Raw genomic sequence first — 26845 nt, forward strand, 5'->3', positions numbered from 1 at the left:
CAGGGGTGTGTGTGTTTGTGTGCAATGTGTGTTGTGGTCTTTTTTTTCTTGCTATAATGCACAAAATCTCCTGTTCCTCTCAATTTTTTCCATCCTCCTCTATGCTCCAGGCTTTTTAGTCATTTTAATGGTTGGGATTTTTTCTGCTAATACAGTGTGCCGCAGACTTTGCTCGCTCAATGTGCCAGAGGATCATGTGATTGTTTGTGCGCGCGCCTGTGTAACAATCAAAATTTCGATGTATGGCAAAATTAGTATGAAAGCTTCATGTTAACGTTTTCTTGAATGTAGCATTTAGCTTATAGCCTACAAGAAAGTTCAAGGAGATCTGTAATATCTTTTTCTTCCAAACACATCATTAGTACCAGTTTGGACAGATAACGCTGACGGGAAAATTGAGGTTATCATTCAACAACAAACATAATCTGCTAATAAGAGAAATTGCAGCATGGAAAGAACAAATAGAGTATCTGGATGGATGGATGTCCTGTGTGAACAAATGCAATGTCTGTTTACAGTTGTTTCATTAATATGGACCACTATCTGCCATCCCTGAACAGCTATTAAAAGATATAGTAAGAGTCCTTATGCGGGGGATCCCTGACAGTGACACATTGTCATTTTTGTGCTTTGTCAATGATATGGGCCATTGTCGGCTATCTATCAGCTTGGCACCCTAGGCAATCACCTGCTTTGCCTGCCCTGCTGCAACGTCACTGCCTACAAGAGTTGTTCTGTGTGGCAATTGGTAGTGAGTCTTGATATTTCAAATGCCTCACGTGGGAAAAGTCTTTCTGCGAGAGCTAGTTTGTGGACATATAAGGATTTATTGCAAATTTCCTGCGACAATATCAATGTGTGTATGAATGCTCAAATAATCTGAAAGGGTAGTGGTTGAACAAAATGATGCTGCCTTCTGAACAGCACACTAGGAATGTATGTATTGAATATCATATACTTGATTTTATTTCTGTATGCTATATTATGATCTTCAAATGGTACCTATTATGTGACTATGGATGTAGTAATCTTACAGAATATAGAACCTGAACAAAGAAAACAAAATAAACTAATCCCCCTCACATACCATTTTTTTTTTTTGTAGGGGAGGGGGTGGTGCATGGACACCTTTATAGTTACAAGCAAGAGAATGATAAGGAGAAAATAGGAATGGTGACAATAGAACTGAATAAAACAAACAAACAAACAAACCAGCAACAAAAAATGGATGATGTAGGGCCTGTACTTAGACACAATTTTCTACCCTGTGTTTATACTGTATAAAGGGCAAAGATTGAGGCATGTGAGGGCCTTTGGATGGTAAATGTCAGTGTTAACGCTCATGTTTAAAAGCCTTCATCTTTTAGTAGGTGATTTCCCTGTATTTGGTCTTCCAGACATTAAAACCCTCTAGGTGATTTCCCTGCTGTTTTGCCTTTCCGACATTAGCCATGTGATCTCTTCTGGGTTTTTTCATCAGCAGGAACAGTTCACCAATAGCTCTGGTTTGATTAAAGGAAACAACAGAATTACAGAGCTGCTTTGGAGTCAGGATGTGCTGGCATGTTCATATACAAGTCTGCATGAAATTGAAAATGCTAAAGTCAAGTTTGTTTGGAAATGGCAAAGTGAGGCTTTGGTGTATTTAATTTCAGTTTTGCAGCGCATACAGAGACACCTTTATAAGCCAGTGTTCAGCCAACTAGATTTAATAGTGGTGGGAACTAGTGCAGAAATGTGCATTCCACTGCCAAATAGTGCTTTGTACGTGTGTGCGTGTGTGTGCATGAAAGAGGCAAAGCCATGGCCATGCAAGGTGTTCTAATCCACTTTGTGACCTTCAAAACCCGCTTTGCAGCACATGCGGCAGGTTTTCTCACTATTTTTTATGGTTCTGGATCAGAATCATTTGTATTTTTATCGGATTCCTTCTTGTTTAGTCACGACATATATGCTGTAGTACCTGCTCTTTGAAAGACCAGTGATTCCACTGGTCTCCAAAACAGAAGTAAACTCTCCTCCAAAAGTATTGGAACCGTGAGGCCTTTTTCGCAGCGCTGTATGTTTGCACTGTGTGCTTATGTGAATAAAATATACTTAATGTGTATGTGAATGTACAGTACTACTTGATATTTACATTACATGCGTATTTAACCTTGTTTGGCTACACTCATGGGTTGCTATGTTGGTAGTCTTAACCCCCCGTGACCCTTGCAACCAATCGGGGTGTGATGCATGCCTCTGGAGGTGTTAGTCCCATCTCTGAGCCTCCTGGCACCATAGTCAATACCCCCACCCCACCCCACCCCTTGCAGTCCAGATTGCCCCCACCTGTCAACTCCAACCTTTCAGTTGGGTGTGATCACATCAAAGACCAATAGGGAGGATTACAGGTTCCTGTGCCCTCAAGGTTTCCCAAGAAAAGAAGACCCTCCTTTTCTCTGTTTCTACCTGGAACACTCTTGCTGTGCTGCTTTTTTCCTTAGCTGCTTTTCTCTATTGGGGCCCCAATAATCGCCGTGGTGTCAGAGGGTCAAGGGACCATGTCATGGACTACCTGCCAGGACAGATCACAGAAAACTGTGGAGAGCTTTTCATGCTCGTTTTCAAGACAAAGACAGACCCCTGACACTTTTGCTCCTTGAGACTGCGGCAATGAGAATTGAGTTGGATTTTGTGCACAAAGAAAAGCACTGTATATAGTAGCGAACAGGATTTTTTTTTCTGTATATTTAGAATATTACTTCAAATGACCTTGTTGTCATCTTGTTAGGCTGCTGCAAGCAGATAACACAGCCCAGAATTTGAACTTTGTAAACAATTCCTAATTGGGTTGGGAGCAAGTTGGTCCACTGTACATGTACAGATACAATTAATTTTCTAGCTGTGACGAAAGTACAGTTACCAATTTCTTTTTACACTCATCTGACCATTAATAATTTTAAAATAATTGTACTTGAAACCACCTTTTTTTTTGATAGCAATGGCTTAAGGTAATTTGAGCATTTTCCCTGCAGTGGGATCAACTTCTGCAAATGCACCATCAGTGATGACATCAGAGAACACACAGAAGGGGGGCACTTAATAGTGCCACTTGATAAATGTTTGATCATATTAGTTTCAACAACGAATATCTAAAATCCATCTCTTGAATACCAAAAATATGCACTGCATTGCTCTCTCTCTCACACACGAACACACACATGCTAAATATGAAGCGTTCTAAACAGGTAGACGGAATCGCTAACGGAAGCCCCTTTAAAATAACAGACGGATTGACCGATAGCCGATAACTATTCGGTCCGGCTTGACAAATACACATGGATGGCGGAATGGTACCCAGGCTGCAGACGGATGGCGATTGACGGACCCTCAAATTTTAGTAAAATACCCACATCTGGAAAAGGCTATACATCAGGGGGCATAGTGACTCATTTATTTTCAGGGTGGGGAGGGGGGGTTACCATACCGCCTCTCACAGGTCCGTCTTGGTACTACAACAGACAACTTGCAAATGTCGGTGAGGATGCAACGTGAGTTGAGCTTTTAACTGGGTGGTTGACCTATAAATGAGTATTGTCTTCAACTAGTTCATCGTTGTCATGTCTGATTCTAAATTACTGAAATGTCTTTCCTACAGTCAGTGTACGAGATAAGACGTCTGTATACATTTAAACTGTATATATTTAGCCTGCATTGCAACTAGAAGGAAGGAAAACTTGAGAGCAAACATAAGTGTGCCGCTGCACTTGAGTCAGCGTTACCATAGCTGCCGAGACGATTAGAATAATATCCTCACAAAAATGTTTGAGTCTTTGGCTCCTGTGGAACATTTGCAGTACTGTCTGTGTGAGACATGCCATTGTATAGTTGAAGGACTGATGTAATCCAGTTTGCGGGGATGGTGTAGGACGGTACACGCCTTACATAGTCACATAACCTAATCAGTATGTGCTTAAGATAATCGTCTTACATGGCCAACGGTATTTGAATCTATTTTTCTTCACTTGTTTGTTTTGTGATTTCATAAACCTTTCTACAGTAGTATACATCTAATTTAGACTGAGTATTAAATTGACAAAAGTAAAAATAACAACAAGGTTCAAACAGTAACACAATGAACCACAACAAAAAGAAACATAACATGGCGAGATGACACACGGCAGCAACAATGAACCAACTAAGACGGAAAGAAACCTGGGAGCTAAATACAAACAAACCGAAAAAACAACGAGGTACAACTGGACAAGACACGAGTGGCTGTAGGGAGCTGATTGGTTGACACAGGGAACCGTGATGATGAGAATAGGTGGAAACAAAAACTGAGAGAGTCAAGACATGAAAGGGAGACATGGTAATAAACATGAAACACAAAAAAATCTAATCAAAACAAAGTTAGCGATAGCACAGATCATGACATCCTCGTGCTTGTGTGGGTTTGTGTGGTTTCCTCCCACGTTCCACGTGGTCTGTGATTGACTGGCGACCAGCCAAGAGTGTACTCAGGCTCCAGATCACCCATGACCCAAAATGACGACAAGCGCTACATAAAATGAATGGAGGTAAGAACAGCTGGGGCATACAAACAACTTTGTCGCACCACTATTTATTTATTGCACCATTGCAGGAATCAAATGGAATATTCTATTAGTATAACTTGCGAACTCCATAATAGAAATGTGGTCAAAGAGCAATCGTCACGTTATTGTTGGCCTTTGAAACTTGGTAACTGTGATGACTAATTATAACAACGTATCTTAAGACATAAAACTTATGAGTGGCTCCAAAGTGTGTTTCTAGTAATAAGGTTATCACATAAGAAAAGATACAGTACAATTGGAATATGGAATCATCACTGATGGTGTAGTGGTCTTTGCCCAACTTTGTTGCATGCAGTTTGAGTTTAGCTTCGACTCTAGCAGTGGTGGTGTGAATGTGAGTGTGAATGGTTGTCTGCCTCTATTTGTGTCTTCTGACTGACTGGCAACCAGTACTGGATGAAGTTTACCTTTACCTATTACGTCCAACAAAGTCAGTTGGGATAGGCTCCAGCTCCCCATAGCACTGAACAAGGCGAAGCAGTATGGAAAATGGTTGGACGGCTGGATGGAATACACAGACTGTGTTTCAACAAACTGTTCAAGGTTTAGTATACAGTACTCATTAAACGATACTCATTTTCCGAGCTCGCCAAATTGAAATTGTTTGTGACACATACCATCGAATCATGTGGTGTATGATGACACATCCTCAACGAAGATGATAGAAATACTGAGGCAATAGAACTTGAAAGGGCAGTCGGACTGGACTTGTCCCACAAGTCAACTCATTCTATTTCTAATCACCAGAGTATTTAGAGAAGGGCACTCTGGATAAAGATCAACACAAACAGGACGTAGTAGCAGTGAGGCTCAGGGAAAGATTTTCAGATAAGAAGCAATGACACATGCTGGTGTTGATAGCTTGTTACCTGATAAGCTATCTTGACAGGTAGTGGGGGGAAGCTAATTGGCATTTGTATCATATGAGGGATGACAACATCCCATGCACAAGTCGAAATACGGGTCGGGTGGCAAAGAGTGATTTGGAAGTCATCAAGCTGTCAAAACCAATTAACCACATGTCCCTTTTGATGATTCATTGCCGTGAAGAGAGAATCAGCAATGTGCCCCTTCTTGCAGTTTATATCCGTTGATACACAGTGAAGAATGACACAGAAAAATGGCCTTATCTCTAGCCATGCCTAAACATTAATTTCATGCACGCATCTTAAATCTTTCACATACAGTAGCTCAGTTTTTTACATGAAAAAAAAGATAGTGCTCTAACTACTTATAATAGGTAAGCTACTTAATAGAATCATATAAAACTTTTCTCTAACAGTCTGTGTTGGACTAAGGCCTTGTCTACACGTAGCCAGGGTTTTTTAACAACCGTATATCCCACCCCGCCTGTTTGAATTGTTGACAAAATATATGAATGAAGTGTAAGAGTGTATAAAAATGGTACATTTTGTTGGTTTGACAAGGGTGTTTAAAAAAAATCTTCCTTACCAAATTCAAGTTTGTGAGATGATAAATTTGGTGTTGGCATGTTGTGGCCAATGATTTTCTTTACTGATGAATTTTGTTTGTGGTGGCGTGTTGTGGTCAATGATTTACTTATTGAAATATGTTTTGTAATGTATAAAAGGCATAGGCTTAACAAGATGTAGCTTCATTCTACGTCTTTTCGGTTGGCTTGTTTTCTTGGCAAAATGTATACTCTCTCTACTTCTTTTTTATCGGTGCTGATTGAATAAATAGCCAATCAAGCAACCAAAATATTAGTGTTTTCAGATGTGGGCATTCCGTCAAACTGGCGGACCGGTCCGTCAGTTCATCACTGACGGATGCTGGTTTTGCTGATGATTGATGAATGATGGGACACTTTTTTAAAATGATGGACTAAGTACTGACTTATGTGGATTTTTGACCATCAGTTTAATCGTCACAAACTGTGTTCTTTAGTAACGGACCGTCAGCCCGTTTTGCTGACGTTTTTTTTTTTTTACTTCTGACGGACTAACTGACTGACGAACTGACGATTACAATTCGGCCCATGATGAAAAATTACAGACTGACGAAAGACGGACGGGTACCCGGACTGACGGATGACGAATGACAGATCAGCAAAATTTTGTAAAATTCCCACCTCTGTGAGTTTTAACATAAACCAAAAGCAACGTATATCAACAGAATTTGATTGGAAAACTGGATTCGTTTTCCTTTTGATGCCACTTGTTGCTAGGCAGATGTCATCGGCTCGATATTACTGCCACACAGGATGCTGCTCAACCGCCCATTTATTTGTTCAGATTTTGTCTCTGTTTTTCTTATAGGTTAATTGTATTATGTTCCTGGGACAAACTGTAAAAATCATAAAAGCGTCATTAATTGACAAAGACAATTGTTCAATTTAAAGACAATGAAATACAATTAAAGGCAATTAAGTTACATTTGATTTTAACTGTCGCACACATGTAGAAATAAGTTCACCACTTTATATTCAGTCGTAAAAACAATCATGTTTAAGTGATTTGTGTCAAGATTTTTTTAACAATCTGACTTGTGACGTGAGAACGAGCAAGGTGACATGGGAGCCTTACTACTTTGAATTTGACTTCCATTGTCTAGTCTTCTATTCACACCCCTTTTGAGGCTAAACACATGAAAAATTAGCATGAGTTTCTGCTAATTTGAGGACTTTTATGTAACATATTCAATACAAAATGCATATTAGGGTTCTATTACCAATGATTGCGGAGTGGCTTTGTGCGTTGCCCTGCCAGAAAAGTTTCTCATAGCAACATCTTCAATGGATGAAAAAAATGACATACTGTGATGTGGCTACTTCCACTGGCGGTGTGTTACATCACAACTTTAGTCTTCATTCCATTGGCAGGTGCTAAACTTCGCCCGGCAACCCTCTAACAAACCCACAAAACGAACGCCTACCAGGCAGGGTATAACGCCCAGTGAGAGGTCAGGAGTCTCACATTAGGGGGTGGGGGCTCACCGCAGTGTGCGTGTATTGTCTGCACAATATATGTGTGTGCACGTTTTATTTTTATTTGCCTCTCCACCCCCCTGCTGACATGTCCGTCATAAAGCCGTCTTAATGTCTTTACGGGCCGTTATCCTCACAAAGACTTTTGTTTCAAGCCTCTCCGCTTTTGTAATAGGAAAGGAATCAGCTTCTATCAGGGAACAGTAAATGAATAAATAAATAAATAAATCCGTTTTGTGATAAGTCAGTGATGTGTTCTGTTCCTCACGAGTGGTGTGACTTACTTCAAAATTCTCCCAGTGATTGTCCATATTCTCTGCTTTGATGTACAGAGGGATTCATTGGAATTAAAGAAGAGTTGCAACATTTTCAATATTTCTTGTGTTATATAAGCCACACATAATTAAGAAGAATAATAATAATATTAATAATAATAACAACAACAATAATAATAATAATAATAATAATAATAATAATAATAATAATAATAATAACAAATAATTGTTTCCCACCAATATATCACAAGACTGTTTCATTTGGTGCATGATCACAATTTGTGAGTTTATGACTGTGCTAATTCTTTCCATGTGAGTCAAGTTTGTTATAGTTAACAAAAACAGCAAGATGGAAGCATCATTTCAAATGCGAGTGAATTGACTTACAAGGTCAGTCATGAATCAAAACTGTACGTGATGATAATATACAGGTACTTTATGTGATTAGTCTGCAGTTGATTTTAATGTAAAATACATAACAAATTTTCATTGAGTTAAAGTAGAAAACAATTGGTGATTTTTATAGTCAAAAATGTAAGATAACTTCTGAACTGTAAGATTAGCATTAATGCTAGCTCTAACACAAAAAATCATAGGCATCCTTGCTTGGCCCCCTAGCGTCGCCATGGCAACGCTTCTCCTCATTACAAGACAGTTTAGCAACCATGATTTTGAAGCTGTTATTTTAAGGTAGTGTACAGTTAGTTCTGTGCATTGCCTCCATTGGATTAATATTGCAGTTTAGATAGACATTCATTCAAACTTTGCCAAGTAATTATTTAAGAGTGAACAAATGTGACAGCTGGTTACAATGCAAACATACAGCAGCGTGCACCCCGGCACACGAACACACACACACACACACACACACACACACACACACACACACACACAAACACATGCACACAGCATGCCCCTGCCCCTTTCCACTCCCCTTCCTCTTTCATCCCACCTTTCCCTCCTCCCTCTATCGCTCGATCCCTCCCTTCCTCTCCCCTCTTGAATTAAATCCATTATTCCTGCCTGCTCTCCCTCTGAGCACTTCAGCGCCGCTCAGCTCCCGTGTGCGTGCGTGTGCGCGTGACCCTCTCACACGTGTATGTTAAGAAGACTTTTGTGTGTTTTTCGGAGTTTAGTTGGAGTACCGCCGCTTATCAGTGAAAGTGACTGCAGAATTGGGGAGTACCTACCTTTACTTGTGTTTGTATTTCTGAAGCTTTTCTGAGACAAAAACTGAACTTTTTTCGCACTGAGCTGCTTTGTTTTTTACCCTCTACTTTCACATCACAGGAGTTTGTTTTTTTAAAATAAATCATTGGATTATTTATTCGTACTATTATCTTTCATTATTAAAAGGAATGGTGTGCATCCAAGCACTTTATGGTGACTAAGTTTGGTATATGCACTGGAGTTGTTTGACTCCTTTGGAACTTTCCTCTTGATGGACAAGGTGCACGATGGCTGTGGAAAGGAGGCGAGCGAAATATTTTGTGAGATGTTTTTAACTATGGATTTGCGAGGCTCAGGTGGACACTGATCCCAATCTTGGAAGTACTGAACCCTTTATGGTGGTTGGTTTCCAGAAGCAAATGGACAGGTGAGTTTTTTTTATGACTCTTAAGGCGGGAGAACGGAGAGGGTCCTCCGCAGTATATTTCGTCAGGGAAAAGGGCAATTAAGGGCCCTTGTTTTGAGATTTTGTTTGGATTGATTCCAGTCGGAAGCCGTGTTGAGCTCACTGCTGCTTCTGGACCAAACATGACAGACATGGTGGTCCTGCTCTTATTTATTTATCTACTAACAACACTCCATCAGTATGCCAGTTACATCAATTATGAGTTATTCTAACTTATCTAATGAACCCCTGATCCCTGCCCTTTGCAGCTGCAGTTATAACAGCTTCCAAGCTTCTTCCGGCAAGATTTGCACATAAGATTTTGTACTGTGTCCTTTGAGATTTATTTTGTCATGAATTTGATAGGCTTGCTGGTCAGCACTGGCTGTCTTTATGGACGTCGCTTTCCGCTGTTCGGATAAACTTGGAAGCATGCAAGTGTCAGAAATGTCTTGCCAAGTTAAAGAATTAAGAATCAGGGACAAGTAATCAGCCTTGTACTAGTACTCCTGAATAATAGAATAAAGAATATGTATGATGAAAAGTGTCAGAAATTCTGTCTCAGAACTTCTTTACGTACATTTTACTACACTAAAAAGGAATAATGCGCTTCTTTGAGGTGTGAAACATAGGAAGGTTAACCACATGCCAATGGAGCAAGAAATTACCAAAAACATGAATTTATTTTAGTTGTAATCCAAATCAAAAGGTTGAGTAGTCATCGGGGAGTCATCTGCTTGAGTAAAATGATTTGCTCCATTATGTAATGCAACTTGGCCTTAGTGCATTTTGTCAGGACACCCACAAACCAGCATGTAGTTCAACAACCATACACAAAGTGACTACAAGTCTTTAGGGAATTTACGCCGGGAGAAAGACGAGAAAGTGAGACGTTCAGAGGCAGCAAGCCCGGTGGTTCTTGAAAGAGTCACAGAGGAGAACATTAGCGTGTTCTGCTACTTGCTGGTAAAGAGCCATCTGGACCACAATACTTGATGGAAACTTTCCCAGACTACAAATCAGCCACTTGCATTTGTCAGATCAAGTCAGAGTTTTGGTTGAATCAGAAATATAACTGTTGACGCTGATAACAAATCCGGACTTTCATCTGTCTTTCCATTTTAAAACAATGGAAGCTGTGATAACTGTTCCTGTCCCAGAGCATTTTTGCATATGCTTTAATGTCATCATTTTCTCATGTTCCTTGTTGCTCCACTTTGTCAGCACATGTTGTTGCTAATTCCTTGATTTGGTATTTAACCAGACATCTCATCATGACAAGCCCGGAGCGCTTCTCACTCCACTGAAAGACACAAATGAATGAAGTTGTGAGCCTTTACAGTAAAGTGGACTAAAGGTACTCTTGCACACCCTCTAGTGGCCACAGGGAGCCTACAAGCAGGTGGCTTTTACACGCCTTCATACATCCACATTCTATAATGATTACGATATTATTATTTTAGGGTTGTGAGTGAGCTGTAGGGGTAACAGGGGGGTGGAGTGCATTGCAATAACTTGTGTGTTTCCTCTTTAATTCAAAAATAATATTATCATATTAGCATCCATTTCTAGTTTTAATCATGTTTCCACATGAATCCAGTTAGTGGCCCTGTTTCATTTTCCTCCCTTTTCCCTTTGTCTTTTCATTCGGCCAACACAAGGAGGCTAAAATACATGCTGCGTTGCAGGCTGGGAAACTCTGTTTCTCCCATAAAACTAAACAATTGGCCCTTTTCACTCAGTTACCTTTTGTCTCAACTCCCGCTCCTTCTCTCTGTCCGTCACTCCAATCGTGCATGCTGGCAGACTGATGGGCTAACACAGGCGGGATGTCACAATTGTCATATTCTTCGCCGTGTGACGGTGTGTAGCTTAACGACCAACTGAAAATGTTTTGTTACATTGAATTTTAAAGAGCATCGGTTTTGTCCAAGTTCATTAAATTCCATACTTGACACGGAATTACAAGGCGAACGAGCAACAAATCTCTGGTAAGAGCCGATTGTTGTTACTTTGTTTTATAAAGTGCTACTGACCTTAGATAATGAATGGTAGAGAAAAAAAATTAGGTTCTTCCTACCCACACACATAACTAATGATACACTTGCAATGCTATATGCGAGCTAATTAGCTAATTTGTCTGCTGAACTGCAACGAATACGCCAATAGACAGCGGACACATCATCAGCCTGTTTCCGTTCCCAGTGCAAGTCTAGCGCAAAGAGCATGGGTGGAGTTTTCTTTCTTTTAATATTTTTGTAGACAGGCGAGATTAGAAAGGAGAGTTTACACCGTTGATTGAGTGAACACAGCTGACTTGATTCCATCTACTTGTGCCCGAATCAAATGCACCAAAATCGTATTACACCACCTGTGCCAGAACTTAGACCTGTTTTTACCAGGTCTAAAGTAGTCTACTTTCTGTCACCAAATTGTCTGGTGTGCCAGCAAGGTGCATGTAATAGAAAGCGCCTTCAGTCTGCCGGTACACCAAGCACAACGCAGCGCGGTCTGCCAAATTCCTAAACACGGTAAATTGACTTGCCCCTGCACGCAAATTAAGATGCGGCAGTTTTCACACCGAGCGCACGTCCAACTCTAGTGGAATGCTAATCACTTGTTAGATCAACTTCTATGGCTTTTTCAACAGAGTTTAAATGGTCTCAGATGTTAATTCTCCTTCTAGTTGTACTTGTATGGGAAAAAACGACTTTCATCTTCACTGGTGTAACATGTCAATGGCTTTCGAAGATGGTGCTTGATGTATGCATGTAGTGGTGAGCTGCATCAAATATGAGGAGAGCCCAGTCATGAGTGGCTCCTTTTTCATGATTCACGATCACGATTTTTCATGATCATTTTTTTTTTACATTGCCTAGACGGTGGGATTCCCCCATCTGTGGTCCCTTCTCAAGGTTTCTCATTTTTCTCCCCGATGTTTTTTTTTGTTTTGTTTTTTTTTTAGTTTTTCCTTGCCCTCCTAGGGGTTAAGATCAGGGGATGACATTAATATTTGTCAACTGTGGACGTGTGAAGCCCTTTGAGACTTTCTTGTGATTAAGGGCTATATAAATAAATCTGACCTGACTAGCCTACAGTATGTGGGCTGCATATATCTAGAAGTCACAGGTACCATGTTGTAACATGGATACCTATGACACAGAAAGATGTTGTATATTAGACCCTTTCCACCTCCTGAAAATCACCTTTCAAAAGCAGTTATTTTCTTGTAATCACAATCCACGCTCAAAAAGTGACGTAGTAATTTGATGAATAGAATTTCTTGTGCTCAGACAAAGAGGGAGTGTAAAAAGAAGTTATTTTACCTTGTTAAAAAAATTCACTGTCATAATTTTTGCCACTCACCAGAAATCATGACGCCTAGTAGTGCATTTGCATGGTCGGGCTAAGGTGTAGAATTTTTAACTGCATGAATCTTGTTAGCCCATAGAATTCCATAAATTAGCTGCATCATTGCTAGAGGAAACTTTTGTGTCTAGTGTGTTTGGTGCAGAAATTACTTGATCATAATAACACTGTGGAAACCAGGGTACACACATACTGACAATTGGGGCATTTTCCCTTCCTTGTGGTCAAAGTCAGCAAAGGTCCGAGATGTTTCTGCAAAGTACGGCGCGGGGGCCACATTCAGTCCACAAACACTCTCTGACTGGCCCTGCAGTGACCATGCGGTACTTTGATTTTGAAAGTTGTTTTTATCTTACATCCGCAAGTGTGGATGCTAGTACAAAAAGGTAGCAAGAAAAAAACTACAATTGCGTCTGCAATGTTGCCAACTCAGCGACATTTTAGCTATATTTAGCAGCTTTTCCAACCCCTCAAGCAACAATTTTTCCCAAAAAGAGACCACAGTGGTGCTAATGTTAGCAACATACTTACTGTGTTTCTTGCACGATGGAGGAAACAGAAGAGGAGCAAGAAGATTTGGCCTGATAATAGTGCATGCAAAACTACAGTTTCAGATACTGTACTACTGTATTACTTTTATTTTTCTAAAAATTTCTTGGTTCATTTATCGCCTTCCGCCTATAGGCGGGGTACCCTTCTGCCGTCCATTTATCCGCCATTTTGTCCGGCCGGACCAAATAGTAATCGTCTATAGGCTGGTCCGACTATCATTTTAAACGGGCTTCCGTTAGCATTTCTACCACCAACTTCAATGTTTCCATACTTCCTGCTGCCATTGCTTTTTGCCCTCTAACATCCTCGCCGTCAAACACCTCCTCTCAGCCTCCAACTGTAGCTCATTTCTGTCTTTTCTGTTCTCTAACTTTACAACTAACTAGCGTTCATAGAGTGCTGCAGGTTAAACGCTAATAGCCATTCATTCATTCATTATGTCGTGCTGTATTGGCTTGCTCTCTAACCTTTCTCTCTAAAGCCTATCACACCCGGAAGGCCGACCCTGCTTTGTCTATCCGTCGCTATTTAGGCTTTTTTTTTTTTTGATGGCATGCCTTGACCCCCACCTACTCTAAGGAATCTGGACTTCTCGCTTTCTTTTTTATTCTGAGTCCACTCCCTCTTGGCATGCCGCTGCTGTGTCTATTGGAGCTGAACTGAATAAAAGTGTCAGCAGCCCCAATGGGTTTTTCTTTTTTATTCAGATGCATTAAGGAGCTAGCTGGGAGTTTGTGCAATTGTCAGGGAGTGACTGTGCACAGCTAAGTGCTGAGTGGGAAGCTGCGTGCGTGTGTGTGCGTGTGAGTCTTGAGTGGACTCACTCATGTACACTACACACAAACACACAATGAGACTTGTCGCGCTTTTAATAGCAGTCGACAATAGAGTTAAACTCCCAGGGACGATGACATGAAATGTGTGCAAGTATACCACTGTATGTTGTGTCAACGCAACTCCACACAAACCCACAAATGCCCAAAAGCACACACACACACACACACACACACCAAAGTCACCACAGAAAGTTGCAATTCACGCTTTATGAATGCATTTTGCACACCATAATCACTTCCTTAGATTTGGCAAGGAACATTTAAGGCTTTTTTTTTTTTATACAATCTTGACACGCCAACTTAGCAGACTAAATTTTAAGGTTTAAAAAAAGCAAAAAGAAAAAGAAAACAGCACTTCTTTTGTTCACGTCGAGAGCAGTGCAATGTGGCACAGGAAGCCAAGATGTGTGCTGTTTCAAAAGCTTGCATGTGCACCTTTGTCCATTCACGTGTGTGTGTGTGTGTGTGCGTGCGTGTGCGTGTTTGTGTGTGTATAAATACCACTAGGTATGGGAGTTTTATGTTCCTGTCCTGTTGTGTTGGAGAGACGAGGGAGCTGTGTGAGTTTATAAGAGCTTACTTGTCTCTGTGACTCAATAGCTTCATTATTCATAAAGATGTGTTCCAGCAGTCTAGAGACATGTTTGAAAGACAGTATGTACTGTACCTACAGTACTGTGAAAATGTGTTGATTTGTTCATTTTTAACAACATTTTGACATAGTAAAACAGAACATGGTAGGACACACACAGCAACAAAATTGCACAATAATTACAGAACTGTGAAGAGGGGTTGTGTGGGGAAAAAGTACTGGCGTCTGCCATTGTTGTGTTGCAGATGGCATTAAAATAAGAATCTATCCCCCAGAATTATAATGGTACCTACCAGCTGTCTGTTCATCATCCGCCGTAAACCAGGAAGCAGTCTGCTGGCTAACCAAGAGATGGACATAAATACAACACAAAGTTGTTGTTTTTCCACAGTTTGGTCTGAGTGACATTCTAGTTATAGAGTATAAGGTCAGTACAGAATTGCAAAAGCAACAAATCTAATGGTGGCCTACCATTTTTTGCACAGAACTGTATTTACAATGAATCACTCACACCATGGACACATTTTGAGTTTAAGTGATTTTTTAATTTATTGAATGTGTGCCTTTAGGCTGAACACGACTGAAAACGTGGAGAAAAAAAAAATGCAAAAGTTGTGTTCGAGCAAATGAAAAATAATCACCCTCTTCATTGTTTTTGATTTTTAAAAATGATTTGTACAATTGAGAACACAATCTTTTGAGAAATTGTGAATGATCCTGCCCAGATAGCAACATTGGTGTGGCCCAGTGATGGGCCACACAACCCACCTGCACTTGGCCCACACACCTCAATGAATGACGGTCCTTTAGTGGTCCACATCTGGTATCCACAATTTACAGTAGTAGGAGAAAAACAAACAGATCTAAATTCTCTTTCTCAACCCCGTTTCTCTTAAAAACTGAGATGGAACCTTAAACTTAATCCCTTCTGTCCTCAGCACATTCTTAAGACTAAACACTACCACCAAACTCGCCTTTAATTCGTTTATAAAGTTTTGTCTACCTGTCCCGTTTATTTTATTTATTAATGTATTTATTTTTAGGCACAAACACAATCTTTCACACTCGCATTTGTGGTCTATCGAGTGGGAAGTGAACCCACGCACACAAGTCACCACCTCAACCGGAGCCACAGAAGACCACATTTTTTTCATAGTCAAGTCAGACAATATATTAAAACGATTGTACACTCCACAAATTGGGAAAGCACTAAAAACTTTGTATTTATGGAAAGCGTTATAATATTTTGGAGAAAATTGTGGAAACCAGATGTGGACCACTAACGGACCGTAATTCACTGCGGTATGTGGGCCAAGTGCAGGTAGGTTTTGCTATTTATTTTGCTATCTGGGCTTCTTCTGCGGACGTCAGTCGACATTTGACGTAACAAACGTTGCACGTCGTAATAGTGTGTGTGTGTGTGTATGTCTGATGATGTAATACAATTCTTATGCCTGTGATGTAAGATAATACTGTGTGTAGGTAAAATAAATAAAATGCATTTAAGGGTGGAAAAAGACCGGCTTTACATATTGTTTATGGCCCAGAATTCTAAATTGATTTCTGGGCCAGATACTTCACTCAACAACTGGCCCACATCTTGTTTGCCAGAGTCAAGACGGTGCCTCCTTTGCCAGTTCTGGGCACTGTTCGGTTCATATGCCGTATGCCAGTGCTGACTGAATACCACCTACGCCAGCTTCATGCCAGTTCTGGCCCAAATGCCTTTGCTATGTGGATCGTAACTACAAATTAAACTACGATATGCCTTTATTTGGAAAAAATGTAGGCAGCTCCGTGACATAGTGGTTTTCATGGATTAAGTCCAATTTGGATTTAGAAGTAGTGCCAGTTGGAAATACAGTAGGGTACTTGATTAAATCATTGTAAAATTGAAGTTTTTCTCAATATAGTTTTATTGTATTCGTAGCATTTTGGAAAATAACTCTTCATATATATTGTCAGCAACATCAGGGATAATTAAGGTATTAAATCATCTCAATCCCCATACAAATGTAAACAGCTGTGAAATAAAACAAAGCAGCTGCATTTAAGGGAAATTCATCTTAACTCATTCACTGCCGGACATTTTCAGACCCTCTTTTACCCTAACGTTTGAAAGAATTTGAGAAAAAAATATATAAATACATTCCTGAGATTGAATGGCTGGACTGTGAAAAGACAAATAAATATGTCCATGGCAGTGAATGAGTTTAATGAGGCTGTAAGTAGTCACAGTAAGAAGGGGATCATTAACAACCTGGAAGTAAACAGTATAAAGAAGAGTTGTCTCAAGTTGCTGAGTGACATCTGTGAGGTATAACGTGCCAAATGCCAACTCGTTCTCCTGAAAGACATCATTGTGGTCAGCAGACCACAGGGTGTAAATGCATGTGTTTGTGGTGCGGCACAGGCCCTGCTCACTTTCTACAATTGAACAGTTACTTGTTAAAACTCGATAACTCTCAGACTTGACATTCATTGAACGAGACCACAGCATCTGATACTCAATATACAAGAAACAAACAAACAAGACAACAATTAGACAGGCAAGCAATCAAAGATTATAAAACCCACACTAAGGGCTCTGTTTTGGTAATCAGTGTAAATCTGGCGCGGCACGTTATATGTCTGCATGTGAATGGCTCAATGTTGGTAATGATGAGCGCAGGGTAGCGGCTCTGAGAGCGGGAAGGCTGCACCGCTGTGAGACTGGTCACAGCCGACTTCAGTCATGGGCAATCAGAGAGTCTGGTTTCATTCCCTCTAAATTTGGTGCACTAGTAGAGTAGCACACTACATTCTTGACATGGCAGAAGCACATCCATACATGTCGACTTGTACGTTTTCCCCGTATTTTATACGTTTTTTTGATCAATTCAAATTGTGTACGCCGTATAACAATTTTTGTACGGGAAAAAAAACGTAAAACTCGTTTTTTGTTAGACCGATCTCGTCTTGCCCATTTCGGTTCTAATCCGGAGCGTCCGTTAGTGATTATGACTGCAAACTTCGGCTGACTTTCACGAGCAAAGCGTACCCGTACTTTAAGTTCTTGTGGGCTTTTTTTTTTTTTTGTCCAGAAACAAAAATAAGAAATTCTGGATGATTTTATGCTTCTTTCCAAGCTTTTCTTCCATTTGAACATTCCTGTATGAGTACAGGACCAGTTGTTCCAATACTTCTGACCATTTAAGATACCTTCGGTATGTCTGGCTGTATGTGCATGCATTTGTGTATGTGTGCGTAAAAAATAGATCTGTCGCTGTCCATCTCTGAATCTTGCCCCTCTTTTTCTATTTTTAGATCTGAATTTGGCCCGTGTGTGACATTTTCGTCCCTTCTTGGAGGTGAGAGGTGAGGTCTGTTGGATTGGGGATCTGCCAGAAGTGCTTCCATGCCAAGACGGCAGGTCCAAAAGAATACTTGAACTCTGGCAGGATAAGGCGATACTCAGACTCAACCAATGGACTCCAGTTGAATATCTGACCTGAAGACGTGTGCAAACATCCCAACGTGGACTTGAAACGAAAACGCGTGCCAGAATGATGACCATGATGATGATGACGGCGGCCATGATGGTCACCTGCAGCTCTCTGTTCCTTTTGGGATTGGCCGCCGCTCATGCTTCCTCTTCCAGCACTGTGACACGTTCGTCTTCGTCTTCCTCGTCCTCTTCATCCTCGCCACGTATGAAGCTCTCGTACAAAGGTAAGGCAGGAATGGAATCATCCAAGGGTTGTGAACAACAAGTTGTGAGAAGTAGTCTTAATTGTACCATTTTCTGTTCCTGCAATTTACAAATATAGTAGGATGGGTCTGAAGTTTCATTTTATGATGTAAGTGACACCCAAGGCGTCAAGCATATAAATCAGTGATGTGATCTTTTTTTTCAGCGTCAAGGGCTGCTCCCCACCCCTTAGCAACTCAGAACATGATGCTCATCTCCCCTAATATAAACTCACATATGAGTCAAACTCATGAGTCATCACAAGCAGATGAGCAATATTTGTGGGTCAAGGCCAAGGGGCCAAATTAGTTTTTAACTGAAAGCAGATAACTAAAACAGTGCTGTTTGGTTACATGATAATGTCATTTTGGAGCCAGAATATGCAAATAGGTCCCAAAGTGGTGGTTGGGCAAATGTCCCCTGGAGTGGTGACTAGTATTGTTTCTCCTCTAAGAACTATCTGTGAGGTCCTTTGGGTTTATAGAGCAGAAGTTCACCCATCCATCCATTTTCTGCAACACTTTCCATAACGCTTACCCCACCTTATTATGGGCGAGAAGTGGGGTACACCCTGGCCTGCTTGCCATCCAATTGCATGTAGACAATCATTCACATCTGTGGAAAATGTTGAATTTTATATAAGTAAGACTTTGGGCTCTATTTGGGTAAACTGGCGCCCATGCGCTTGGCGTAAAAATGGCTGTGACTTTATTTTCATGCCAGCACAAGTCTACCATGTTTGGGGCTGTTCCGGTGAACAGAGTTGCCTCACCCCGACTCATCTGACAATTTGGTAACAGAAAGCAGTCTGTGCTCAGTATAAAATTCATTTTTGTGCCAAGGCAATGGTCTAGTTCAGCATGTTCAGCGTGAATTTGGTGGACGCGCTACGCCTCACTTAGCATTCCTGCCGCACCCCCCAGCACACCTGCAAATTTGGCTCCAAAAAGTAGACTAAATTGTAGACTTGCAAAAAGCAGGTCTAGCTCGTAGCGCAGGCGGTGTAACACACACAGGTTCAGCGCTCTGCAGACATGTGTGGCGGACGTCATGGTATTTCATTCATAAATATGACACCAGCATGGGACAGTCCTTTTGAAATATTGTAGAAATAAATTCATTCATGGATTATGATCATTATCATCCTAAAAAAAACCTTTTAATAGCACCCTTAAATTAAGAATCACTGCACGAGTCCACCATGCTGCCAGCTGAAGTTAAATTTTGCCCAATTCTTTTTTTCTCGTTGTAACCGATATAAAATCAAATCGTTAACCTCTCAGCCATATCTCCCATGCTCGGAAGTTGTTATTGTCAGATGGAAAGTCACAAACACAATATGTTACTGAAACAAAGTGTGTCAAACAATTATTTAGTGTTTAGCCTAAGGCTGCAGCTAAAATAAAACGCAAATCAAATGGATGAAATAGTCATCTTTTTTATCCACCACATGACTTGAAGCCCCCACCACATTCTGCTGGATGAAATAACCAGCCTTGTTTTGCAACTGGTGATATTTCAGGTCAACTTATTTTCAAGAAATACAGCAAAGTGCAAAGAATTCGATTGAATCCAACAGTGCTTCCAACATTTACCTCCAATTTAGCAACACGTTTGTTATCTTGTCCTACAGGCCTTCTCAATGACTGTATTTAAGTAATGCACGTACAGCCCGTATAGGATCAACCTTATGATATAGTTAACACACATTGAGGCAATTAAAGTAGGAATCAGAATCATGATATGGTTTTCTGTGTAATAAATTATGAAATCAGCCTTATCTTTGTACAACAGTGTTAAGTGTTAGCATACATGAAGGGAAAAACAATGGTCTAACTGCCAAATTTGAAATATTTGAGAATTTTGGCTCTTACCTTCCTGTGTGTGCTTGCATATCGTCGCTGTCCTGTGAAAAACGCATATGTCCATTTTTTTTTTCAGTTTTCTTATTTTTACGCAAATGCTGTTTCCGCGTTACACACATGTTTTTGTTCTGGCTTGCTCCCGCATTCCAAAAACATGCATGTTTATTAAAGAGTCTAAATTGTCAATAGGGGTGAATGTCTCTCGCTCAAAAGTCATCTGAGCTCCAGCTCACGCACAAACCCAAAGAGGACGAACACTCTGGCAAATGGATGACTATATAAAAATAATCATTCATTTACATTTTAAATTGGAATATTGATCATTAGTTTAATCACTATACAGTAATTAATTAACCAAAGACTTAGTCAAATTAGCACACAATTGTTCAAGGTAGAGTATATGTAAAATGTTAATTCAATATTCATTCATTTTAAAAAATTGATAAGTTGGCTGATGGGGATTCAAATAGGAATGAAATTAGCCCTTCCTATTTCATTGCTAGGTGTAATTTCCTGATGCAGTCCAATACATTTCTTCTCACAGACTTGCAGCAGTTCAGTGGAGTGAGGCGCTTCGAGCTGGAGCGTTCGTGCTGCTTCAGCACTCTGCTGCTGGACGAGGAGCGGGGCCGACTCTTTGTTGGGGCCAAGAACTTCCTGCTGTCGCTTTCACTGGATAACATCGGCAAACAGGAGCACAAGGTTGGATAAAAGTCCCACCTGCCAACCGTATTGTGATTTCAGAATCATACTTTAATAAAATAACATATTAAAAAAAAAAGGTTGGAATGGAATTCAGCAAACATTGCATACAAGATTAGACCCTGACCTCAACTGAGCAGTGGTTGTGCTTTATGAACATTTAAGACTTAGTGACTTTATATTGAGGGCTTTTGATATATGGAGCCCATCTGCAAAAGTGAAGAAAACTGAAATCATGTAAAAATTTATGTCGAGCAGTTTGTATTTATTGACATTAAACCAGTAGAAAAATTAAGATTCACACTGTTGGGTTTCAGATCCACTGGCCTGCCCCTGTTGAGTGGAGGGAGGAATGCAACTGGGCTGGCAAGGATATCACAGTAAGTCTGCTCACATTGTATAAACTCAAGAGCTTTCAGCATTTGCAATGTGTATGTTACTGTTGGTCATTCTTGGCGGGCATACATGTGTAAAAATGACAGAAGAATTCAACATAAAAACAACAAATGAAGACAATGACAACTGACAAAGAAAAAAAACCCAAAAAAAACAAGTGACGCTTACAGGTGCCATTATGTTCTGCTTATTTAAATGAGCAAAAAGTCGTGTGAATAAAAACAACCCTAACCCCATAATGAACCCAACCATCACACTTGGAGAGGTTGGCTTCCTTGGTATGCACGGACAATTTGAGTTTAACAAAGCTTTGATTCCAGGTTTTAGTGGGTCACAAGTAGCTAAAAAAAAAAAGGACGACAGCATACGTATTAGGGTGGAGAAGGCTTCTGCTGACGGATGCATCCGTGCTCCAGGGATTGAAGCCACGCCCCTGGTTTTATGCTTCGCACTTCCTCTAAACAGACCTAGTAACCTCTTCGTCTTTTTATTGGGCACCGACAATAGAAACTTTGATCTACATTTATTTTTCAAGACTGTGCCATGTATATGTATACGATGATTATGTGTCTAAATTGAGAGTGTCCATAGACCATCCATCGGATGTTTAAGTGTCCTGTGTGCTTATTGATGTGGGCTGCAGAGTCTTGACTACTGTATTTCTGCTCATGAGTTGGAAGCGTTGGGACGTATGTTTTCATGCATGTAAAAGTGTGTGTGTGTGCGTACGTGTGGTGTGCGTCGCACAAAGCCTCTATCAGCATGATTACACAGCTGTAGACGACACAATGAGCTCCATTCATCGACCACTACAAGCTTCCAGTTTTGTGTGTGTGTGCGTGCGTGTGTATGTGTGTAATAGTCAATGAATAATCAGACCTGTTTCGTGTCGTTCTTGCCTTGAAATGTGTTTTTAATCAATGGTAAACGGCCACCTCTCATTTCTTTTGGCCGTTGTTTTGTCAGCGACACATTAAGAACTAACTGAGCCGACCTTACCTTGTTGACCCTAATTACCGCAACGCATGCTTTCTCTTTTGGAAGAGGTCAACGCCTCCCCACTTTCGTGTCTGCCCTCCCAGTCACTTTGTTCACACTCAATGTTCACACTCAATGTCTCTCATTGTTACTTCTCTCTAAAGGTGCCTTCACTGGAAGAGCACCTTTAGAGCACAGTGAAGTCTGTTTTTTTTGGGTGACATGGGAATATTTCTGCTGGACTTGATCACACAAGGCACTGCTGTTACTCTTACGTTGCTATAAGGATAAGATTTGGTAACTATTGTTGTGGGATTGTATCAAAACAACCCGAAACTAGTTTCCTCAAAATTTTCTTTCTGTGGCATAGACCAGGGATGGGCAATATAAATACTGGAGGTTGCCACAATTTTTCATCACTGCTTCTGGGGGGCCAATAAGAGCACGCATTTACTAACCAGATGTAAAGTATGACAAAAATGGTATTTTAAATATGGACAAAATACGTGCATACGTGCAAAATACGTGCTCTTATTATATTTCATTTTCGATCATACATTTTCAATGCATGCATACAAGATCCACCATGCCAACCCAACAATAATGGTTTTCAAACAACAAAGTAACCATATAATGTATTTTTATCCCAATGAAGAGGGCTCTTTCATAAAAGTTACCATTCAAGAATGACTCAAAACCGTTGAACAAGAAACAAACGTTAAGTGCAAGAATTTTTTCCCCACAAAAATAAACTCACTCAAAATGTTAATATTATTGAAGTATTATGCTTGCCCTAAATATCATTCCAAATCCCCCCCCAAAATTATTAGGCCAATTCATGTTGTAGTATTGCCCTGCGATTGGCTGGCAACCAATTGAGGGTGTCCCCCGCCTACTGCCCGAAGACTACTGGGATAGGCTCCAGCAAGGCCGCGACTCTTGTGAGGATAAGCGGTATAAATAATGGATGGATGGATGTTGTAGTATAGGGCAGTATAATACCCAGTACCCACTAAGACATGTGTGCCATCTAGTGGTCATTGGTGATATTACAACTTAAAACTACAGTATACTACTATATATATAAGCGATATGATTCGATTTGATATTCGGCTCAATATTTCAAACAAAGCAGTAGTTAAAATTTGTTGCGATAGTTGTTGTAGACAATCATAAACAAACTAATTGTATAAAATGACATTCTTCGAATATTTTCAAACATGTAAAAGATCACTGAGTATTGTTGCTTTATGGCACTAAAAAAAAAATGGCAACGCCAATGTCTTTATTTTTAGACATGGACAAAAATAAGACTGTATAATAATAATACTGAATAACATCACTTGCATTGGATAAGAAAAAAAACAGTAGATTCAGAGTAAACAATGGAAACAAAAGTGCAACAATGCATCTTGAATTGTATTAGAGGTAGGTAATAAAAGTGCAACATTTCAGTCTAGTGGTTTAAACACTGCAGGTAGATAAAAGTGCAACATTACAATGCAAACATTTTACAAACTGAAAATTGGAAACATAACCCTAACAAAGCAGAAGCCCTAACAGAACTACAATCAAAACCCCGCTATTATTCTTTTAATTCACTTGTGCCTTGTTTATTTAACTCATAGTCAATGTCCACATCTTTTTTGCAAGGCAGATTTTTTGGAGGGAGATTACCTGATCCACATGTTCATGTTTGAGGGGACTGCGTTTGTTGGAAACAACATCTCCTGCAGTGGCTATCCGTCTAAGGCGAACACCCATTCAGACGCCACACTGGTGGCTGGTATACAGAGGTATTGCTTAGCAAGAGATGACAGCAATAGCAGGTCCACCTGCTCTTGCCACCATTGTAGTGGGTTATTTTTCAGGGGCAAAGACTCACGATCTCTGTACCGCCGCACTTCATCACTGGCCTTGTCAATTCTCGATCTCAGCTGTCCTTACTTCAAAGTCTTTCCCCAATCGTTCTCTGTGTATCGGTAGTTGATTCAGCGCTAGCGCCAATATTAACATCCATTTTTAGTGTAACCGCCGTCGTTTTCAAACACGTTGCTAACTTGCAACCATTTAGCGGAGCTACGTTACTGAGCATGCGCAAGCGTCTTCTTCTTTAACGCCCGGACCTTCACAGACTTGGCGAGGGCCGTTACGTGTCGTGAGCTCTCGCATTATTTTAAATATGAAAACAGGGTAAAGCCTAAAGGAAACCGATTTGTAGCCTCGCGATAGCCGGTCAACGGCTCTACAATAGATGTATCTACATGATCCTGGCGGATTTTGTATAGATACAGGAGTGTGCTACCGACACAATCGTATCGCTAGCGTTTACAAACGGATATCCGGTCGAATCGTTTTTTCATCCCACCCCTAATGTTGACCAGTGTACTCTTTGTAGAAGTGCATAGTGTAAGCTTTTGTCTTTTCCAGAAGAAAGAAATAAGACAAATGTCAACGGAGCGAGAGTGTCCTGGTCGGTATAAGCCATCAAAAGCATTCCTGAGCTGTGTTGTGTATCTAAAGTTTGTCCACTGGACGACTGCCACTGTATGTTCAGTCAGACGTTCTCAGGCATCAACTCTGTTTCCTGGATCACTGGGAACTCCATTCTCACACCGCCAAACAACCTCACACACAGTCAAAACAGAAGAGGAAGACCAACATTGCAGTTATTTCTTTTCAAGCTTTTGTGTTGCTGCAAATCGACTGGAAATATCGGCTTAGACGGCCCTGACATGAACTAAAGCATAACCTTGAACGTCTAGCAACCCGCGATTAACTTTTAGTGGTCGATAAAACTGGTGAAACTCCATCCATCCATCCACTTTTTACAGCTGACTTTGGGTGAAACGTGAGGCACACTCTGGACTGGTTTCCAGTCGCAGGGCAATTGGTGGAACTCATGTTGTGTTAATATTGTCTCCATGAGTGTTATTGTTCATTTGTGCGCAATGTTTGGAAATACACTAAACTGATCACATAATGTTTAGTTCAATACATGATCTTGTACCTGTGACTTTATTTTTATTTAGCTTGTACAGTACATTCATTGACTTGATTTCTGAAAATTCTGACCACTTCAGTGTCACTAAACCATTTGCCACTGACCATTTGGATTTGCTAAACTGCTTGAAAATGCTTTAAAGCTGCACTGCACAGAATTTCGAGTTTCTAATCGCTACTGCCATCTGTGATTCCTTGTTTTTTGCGTGCACGATGCATGTTCTAAATAATACAATATAATCACTTCTTACCCTTGCAAGAATATCCATTGTGAACAGCTAAAGTAGTTCATCTGCGATTTATAAGATGAGTGGTCAAATGAAAAGGCTATTGTAAAGATATTTTGGGGCAAAGTCCTGCAGAGTGCAGCTTTAAGTCGAGATACCACATACTAATGCTTTTGTTTCAAAACGTCTTCTTTAAATGCCACTCATTGGTTCCCTTTTCATTACATGATACCCAATGCCCGAAAAGCAATTTATCCATTTCACTTGTGATTAATTTTCTTTGATTGCAATTGAATTCATTTGTTTTGCTCTTAAGAGCAATCCCACTAAACAATGTATGCTTAAAACAAAATTTGTATTGCTTTTTATGAAGGCTAAACACTTTCATTCTAGAAAACTGTCCATTTTTCCTGCACGAACATCAAAGGCAATTGCATGAGGTCTACACTGATGGCAAAAAGAGCACATTATGGCTGAAGTGGGCGACTGTGTTACTAATTGCTAGAGAGAAAGTTAAAAGCAAAGGACATACCACAACAGGACAATGTAGCTTTAGAAGAGGCCAAGACACTAAAAGAGTACAGCCATTCTGAGGTCACAGCATGAATTTGGACCACTGTCTCAACTAATGACTCAGTAGCAGGTCAAAGGTCAATGGAAATGAACCCTTTAACACCCCGCAACCACGAATGCGCGCTTGATGTTTAATGACTGATCAGATTTAGGCTGAATGGTTAAAAAAACTTGATTCAATCTTCTCGCAAGCAATTTCATGACATCCACCTCACTCAGTATAAGCTAAGCCTGATGTGATATGTGTGATAGTTAGGGGAGGAAGAATAAGAACCACACACACAAACAAAATAGTAATTAAACATTACGGTCATCGCTGATGGTGTAGTGGTACACTCGCCTGACTTGTATGCAGCCAGCGTGGGATCGGTTCCCGCTCAGTGACGGTGTCTGTGTGTGTGCCCTGTGACTGGCTGGTGACCAGTTCACGGTGTAGTCCGCCTTTCGCCTGACATCTGCTGGGATATGGTCCAGTACCTCCTTCTACAGGATAAGCGGTGTTGAAGATGACACACACATTACGACCATTTCTCTACATACAGTATGAAACCGCACCTGCTAGCATGCCAACCTTGTTGTGCCAA

The 26845-nt window shown here is 40.5% G+C and overlaps 1 protein-coding gene across 1 annotated transcript in view; it reads left to right on the forward strand.

The window, feature by feature from the left end:
* Nucleotides 1-26845, forward strand: part of sema3b (sema domain, immunoglobulin domain (Ig), short basic domain, secreted, (semaphorin) 3B) — a 71905-nt gene that overhangs the window by 31390 nt on the left and 13670 nt on the right. The window contains exons 2-4 of the mRNA XM_086026838.1: nt 18094-18498; nt 20927-21084; nt 21402-21464. Coding sequence (XP_085882964.1) covers nt 18333-18498; nt 20927-21084; nt 21402-21464 — 387 coding nt within the window. The 5' untranslated portion in view covers nt 18094-18332. The remainder of the gene's footprint in view (nt 1-18093; nt 18499-20926; nt 21085-21401; nt 21465-26845) is intronic.

Source organism: Filicampus tigris, chromosome 1 (assembly GCF_054856515.1).
Source record: "Filicampus tigris isolate MCC_2025a chromosome 1, RoL_Ftig_1.0, whole genome shotgun sequence".
Classification (NCBI taxonomy): domain Eukaryota; kingdom Metazoa; phylum Chordata; class Actinopteri; order Syngnathiformes; family Syngnathidae; genus Filicampus; species Filicampus tigris.